We start from the raw sequence: 6,764 nt of genomic DNA, 5'->3' as shown, positions 1-6,764 counted from the left end.
ACAAAGATGACCAAAGCATTATCTCTTAAAAGTAATTACTTGCATTGCTTCTCTGTGCTTAAGGTGACTTGGCCTAAAATGGCTTCAAGAGGAAGACAGTTTACCTTCAGTGAAAACCCCAGAGAAGAAACAGAGAACCTGTTTGAATCACACAGGCAAAGAGGGAACAACCAACTCCTCTTTGTAGGGGCTGCAGGACTTGCCAGCTTACTGAAAAATAGTGTTGACTCCTCATATTAGAGTATGTAGTAGGAAAAGAAAGTTAATCCACAGGCCCATCCAAGGTGGAGACACCACAATACTTGCACACTCAGGTGATAAGGATCTTCAGCAGTCATTTATAGGGGTCCATTTCCCAAATGGATAGGGCAAGAAATATCTTGAGAACAGGGAATGGACTGACATACTCAGCATTCCATGCACAGGCACATCTGCCTTCCTTCACTTCTAACCTCTGGTTTTATACACACAAAAGGCATAATATCTCAGTCTGTCAGGAGAAAGGACAGAATTCTGACTATCCCTCACCACACAGAGCAATCTGCAAAAGGAAGATGACCTGAATCAAATAAGTTACTGATACCTGATAGCTCCCAAATGTGTTAGTTAATAGAACAATAACCTACTTTAACTACATTGCTGCTGCCTTCTCTTTCTGCAGGGTCTGAAAAAGTGCAGCAGTGCAAAATAGATGGAGCATCTACAGGAAGTAAATCTGACCTACCCATGTTTGCCTAGCAATCAGATGCACCAGAAACTTTAAATCAGATCTCCTTGGATGTTTTAAAGGACTTATTTTGCACAACATTCTCCTCAGCTCAGACAAAAAGTTCTTTATTTTATCCTCGTAAAAAGCCAAGCAAAAGAGTAAAGAGATACTTCCTTCCCTTCTGCCCCCACATATTTCTGCAATCTTGCTATAAGCAAGATAGGCACTGTATCTTTTTTTTTTTTATAGGCACTGTATTTTTTTTTAGAAAAAAAATCCAAACTGGAAAGCACCTAGAATAAGAAACCACATGACCTTCGAAGAAGTTTTTAAGGAAGGCGTAATGTGAATCAACTGGCTAATGGATGAATAAAGCAATCAAATAATCAGTGCCAGAGTAACCCTCTACCATTTTATGCAACAGAATTACTCAGCTGTTTGTTTATTAAACAATATAAGGATTGCAGGCATTTCTGCCACAGGATCCAATCCAAGTTTCACTAACTTTGATAGCCCTGGATCAAGTCCATGATAAATAGCCAGTGTAAATTTAATTCTACAAACAAATGTCCACATAGATTCAGCTCTACAAACATTTAAACAGATACTTTACTATTATTGTTTTGATAGCACATTACATATGCATATGAGTCTTTCCAGCTCATCAATTCCCAGCTGCTGAGGTAGGCAGGACGTAGAAGTAAGAGCATTAGCTCCAGAGAGCATCAAAGACCATGTCAATCAATTCCTACAGCCTGGCCTGGCTGGGCTTCTCACCAGCAACACTGGTGCAGCTGGCAGCCAACAAGGCAGAAGTAGCAGGCTGAAGAGGAAAAAGCTGAGATAAGAGGAATGAGGTGGCAGTGGGAGTAGCAAGACCCACGTACAAAAAAGAAGTCAGGAAGTGTTACAGCCCACAGCAAGGAGACCTTCCTTTTGAACCCTCCAGTGACAGGCACCCTCTCTGCTGCTCCAAACACAAAATGCCTGTCTCCATCACAAGAGCATTCCCACAGTCCTTGTGTGACCCATTGTCTCCTCTGCCCCACAGCAAGGTTCATATCTTCCAAGAGTTATTAACTAGTTACAGCTATTGCCGGATTTTAAAGCTGGTATATCTGTGCCCTTCCCAACTGTTCCTTCAATGAGGACTGCGGCTCCGAGATAATCCATGAGAGACATTAATTTTCTTTTTTTCACATTATTCCTTAAAACTATTTTTGCCATTATGCCTACACAAAATGTGCACACACAGATACAAGTCTTTACAATTGTTTGGTAATGCACCTGAGATTGACATGTGACAATACTGTTTCCCAGTACACTCTCAGCCTTGTGGTTTGGGGTTTTTCTGTTGTATTTGACTGCAGGGTTCAACTTTGTGGTAAGTATTGCGGAAACCTAAACCAATCAATTCTGGTTCATACCCAAAACTCTGAGGTAATATTATAATAAAAATTAATGAGGAAGGGATGCAGTTCTGGCTACGGATTGATTATGTGGTCTTTGTTCCACATAGCAGGACCCCAGGAGTAAAAACTGTAAATACCCTTTGTTTCAGAGTTATCCTGCTCATTATGTTGTTCAATGGTAATTTGGGGGTTAAAACCCAAGAGTTCACCTCTGCCTTCAGCTTTAAAGATGGTACCCTCTGGAGAAGCAAAAGGCATTTACTCCTTTTCTGAGACTCTCTTTTCAGCTAGAAAATTTAGCCTTTAAGAGCAACTTCATCTTTATTGTTTCTATATGCTTTGATTGCATGCCATACCAAGAGAACAGTCATGTCAGATTTGGAAACCATTCTTTAAAGGCAAGAGGGTCCTGAACATCAAAAAGAAGACAACCTGAATCTATTTCATTATTTCCTTCATCTAGAGTGCAGGAAAAGTTACAGAGTGTGTGAAACTTTTTACAACAGTACATACACCTTGCAATCAAATTCCAACAAATCTCACATGCCCTAAGTCTTGATAAATAAATAAAGTCAAAAAAACACAGAACCCCCACACCCATGGAAGACATTAGTTTAAAATAAAGGCAGAATGTGTCCATGCACCTCAAAACAACCTACAGCACCACCATACAGACATGCCAGCTCTGAACTGTATGCAGGATGGAACTAAATATAACTGAAGCAAAACAGCTCCACTACAATCTTTTTCCTTTGGGACCATCTTTCATGCAGTTCTATATACTTAGCTCTGGGATGAAAGACAGTGGCTATTGTCTTTATCTCCCCCAGGAGCTAGTTGCTTCTCTATCTTCATGTACTGCATGGGAAGGTAAGAGTACAGTAACTTCCTTACAGGTCTAAAGGCAAAAAAACCAACACCAAATCAAGGCCTTACATGTTTGCCTTAAAATGCAACCACTAAAATCAATGCACCTGTGTCCCCCATCATCTAAATACATAACAGTCTCATTAAATGAAATAATGAATTCCAACAGTAAGGGAATAGTCTCACCACGAAGAAAGCAATGCTTCATATTTCAATAGTTGGAACACAAATGTCATCTGTCAAGAGGCAAAATTCAAGTGATTTTCCAGCTATTTAAACACAAAGCACAGCTTCAAGCTAATTAATGTTGTACCAGACTAGCCAAACTCTAATAAATCTGTATAGTAAAGAGTAGAAGGGGCAAAAAAACATCACTGAGTTAATAATACATAAACCTGTACTCCACTGTGAAGCTCTATGGGTGAAACACCAAAATACCCCACTCTATATTTTTATACATATAAACAGAACCCCATTTTCAGATGGAATGATGTAGCTCTCCACTTGCACACATAGACTGACTTCTGTAAATCCCACGGTATTAATGGTACAAGAAAATAAAACTGTCCAACTTGAACTATATCAGGAATGGAGGATGTTTTCATTGAAAAGTCAAAGAATAAAGTCCCACAGGACTAAAAGATATCCCAAAGCCCTTCTTTAAAATAAACTTAGGCTCTTGCACTGTCCTGCGTTTTGACTGATTTATAACTGGTATTATTCTTCCCTAGGATGGCAAAATAAACCAATCTTACAGGTTGCTGAATTTATTTCTGCATTCAGTTCTTCCTTTTCAAAAGCTGTATCTGACTGGCCACAAAAAGACTGTGCAAATCAACATTAACATCAATGAAGCTTGCTTCCAGATGAGCATACCAATCAAATAAGCAAATGCACAAACACTGCTTTTTAAACAGATGTTGATTAATATTGGTCTTTCCTCCCAGAAATTGATTTTCTCCACCAATTATATACTGAACAGACAAAAAGAGTTTTAACTCTGTCCTGAAATTCACAACATTGCTCTTAAGAGCAGTTTCTTTTGCATTTCACTAAACCTTTGGTCCTAACTCCCAAACCCCTTACTTCCATGAATAATCCCACCCCTTCAGCTTTCTTTTTGGAACATCATCTTGTTGCCTCCTACTTTCCTTTTTATGCAAGGAAGATTATCAAGAATATCTGCTTCTCAAAACTTCTCCTTAAAAAGCTTTCCTTTGCTATGACATGAAAAGGAGACAACTCAATGGTGGCTGAACACCCGCTATGCAAAGATGTGTTCCTCCTTCAGGAACCTTATTTGGCATTACCCTTTTCTTGTTCTCCCCTCACATCAGCCTTTTTCTGATCCTCTCATTACATCGTGGTACTGCAAGTTCTCTCACCTGGTACTAACGATGAAAGTCAGAAAGAAATTATAATCTATGTTACAACTCTAAACTGGCAGTCCAGTGGCTGTATCTTCATCCTTTACAGGTTTGCCCATGGTACACTGGGGCCAGGGGTAGGAAGGAACCAATGATGAAAGAATAGTTCCACTTACATTTTCTTTGAACAGCCAAGCACCTGTAACTAAACCTTACAGAAACAACATCATTTATGATTGTGTGAGTTAATGCTTTCATAGCTCGTACACTCTGACGTTTTTATAGTAGAAACCCACTGCAAGCCAGAAGCACTTTAGGCTGGAAAAGCTACTTTAGCTATTTGCAAAACTTGTGAAAGGTATTATTAAGTTTCTAATATTCAAACTGATTAATGCTGACAGCTTCTTTTGCCAATAGAACTATCACTGAAGTAGTGATAAATTCAGTGTTGATGAGCGAATTAACAACTGGCATGTCTGATGTTTGATGGTGACCAAGAACTGTCAGTTTTGACCAAATCACTGGTAATGCTTTATGCTGCAGGTACTGAGCCTTATTCACAAACAAAATAAGAATCTCTACATCTGCCTGAAAAGGAGGTTGTAGTGAGATGGATCTCGATCCTCTCCACTCCAGTAACAAGCAATAAATGGCCTCAGATTGTGCCAGGAGAGGATTAGATTGGAGATTAGGAAAAGTTTCTTCATGGAAAGGGCTGTCAAGCATTGGAACAGGCTGCTCAGGGGAGTGGCTGAGCCACTGCCCCTGCAGGTATTTAAGAGACATGTAGATGTGACACTTAAGGACATGGTTCATTGGTGGGCTTGGCAGTGCTGCGCTAATGTTTCGACTTGATGATCATAAAAGGTCTTTTCCAACCTTAATGATTCTATGACTGGAGAAGAGGAAAAGGGAAATGCTACAGGGAAGAAAAGTTTTCAGTCTACCCCAGATGAACCATGGCTAGAATGTTGCTTGGTAAACAGATGGCCAACATTTATGTCCCTCCATGAGAGGCTGGGATTTTCCTTAAGACATATCTACCTCTAGGGGGAAAAAAATTCCATCAGAACTGAATTTCAAATATGTTTCATCAACACCATGAATCTTGTCAAGTTCAACAGACTAAACTCTCCTTGACTTTTGAACTTGCACGTTTAAAAAAAAAGGCACAGATGCAATCTTTAGGATCTAGGATTATCAACACCAGGCTAACAGAACGGGAGAGGTCAGAGACTTTCAACAAGAGCGAAATAAGTAGCAAGGCAACAATATTTCAAGACATAACTTAAGATATTCACAATTCTAGTTATAGCATTGAAGATCCCTTCCTTCATCAATAAGAGCAATACTATTACCTAGTTTTGAAAGGCTTAAGAGATTAGACAAACACTGACTCAAACATAACTTTACACTTCTGAATCTTATTGCTGACCTTCTACTAGCTGGTCCAAGGAGGAAATTTTCTTGGAGCCATCAATTGTGTAGATTGTTCTCACTCCCTGGGGCAGATTCACATTGTCGGACAGAGTTCGGGTCAGATCAGCCAGGAGAGCTTCAAAGGACCTGAACCGGTCAGGAGAGATGGCATATACAATCCCTTTGAAATACCGGTCTCCATTACGATAGAAACGAACTTTCTTGGCTTTTTTCTCAGAACTCAGGGTCTGTAGAGTGCGGGTTCGGTAAAAGCTGCAGTGGGCACTGTGAGTAGGGCTGGGCAAACCATTTACCCGAGACCCTCTGCCATATCGCTGCGCTTTATCACGCTCATCAAAATGCTCCAGCTCCATATCTCTTCCAAGGGACATCCTGAAGTTCAACCTAAGGGATGCACAAGAGAAGAGATAAAGTTTAAGAAACTTAGACATTTTAAGGGAGTTCACTTTGAGACTTCATATTCTATACATGGCACTCACAGAGGACTACTTTCCAGGCTGACAAAAATGTTTGAATAAAACCATGCAACGTTCACATGTTCATTTCACAGCTAAGTCTCTTGCCATGCCATAAAAACTAGATTATAAGTTAGGCTTTTATACACCATAGAAACGTCAGTCATTAAACCAACTGCTAGTGATATGCAAACATTAAGAAGTGTTTGTTCAGATTCAGTAACTCTGAGAATGAGGTGACAAAGTTGAGCCACTGGAAAAAAGGAACAAACGCATCAACTTTCCACTTTTTCTCATGTTATATTCAGGTGCTATTTGAGTCTAGGCTACCTTCTAGACAGTTTGCCCCCTCTGAACTGTTTATTCCAATTGTGATCTCAAGAGGTGTTGTTTCAGAAGGGCACTCAGTCACCAACAAGTAAACAATTAAGAACTTTTCAAAGCAACATATCTCACAGGTTGGCAATGAGAATCAGGACTATCACTCAGTGGGTCAATCCCACTGTTAAAAAGT

At 39.8% G+C, this 6,764-nt stretch overlaps 1 protein-coding gene across 1 annotated transcript in view; it reads right to left on the bottom strand.

Moving 5' to 3' along the window:
• Nucleotides 1-6,175, bottom strand: part of LOC103800647 (serine/threonine-protein kinase DCLK1) — a gene marked incomplete at its 3' end in the record, with an annotated part of 10,556 nt that extends 4,381 nt beyond the window's left edge. The window contains exon 1 of the mRNA XM_009073028.1: nucleotides 5,791-6,175. Coding sequence (XP_009071276.1) covers nucleotides 5,791-6,166 — 376 coding nt within the window. The remainder of the gene's footprint in view (nucleotides 1-5,790) is intronic.
• Nucleotides 6,176-6,764: the final 589 nt, after the last annotated feature.

Source organism: Acanthisitta chloris, unplaced genomic scaffold (genome assembly GCF_000695815.1).
Source record: "Acanthisitta chloris isolate BGI_N310 unplaced genomic scaffold, ASM69581v1 scaffold8124, whole genome shotgun sequence".
Taxonomy (NCBI): domain Eukaryota; kingdom Metazoa; phylum Chordata; class Aves; order Passeriformes; family Acanthisittidae; genus Acanthisitta; species Acanthisitta chloris.
The sequence above is the reverse complement of the archived record's forward strand: the minus strand, read 5'-3'. Positions and strand labels throughout refer to the sequence as shown.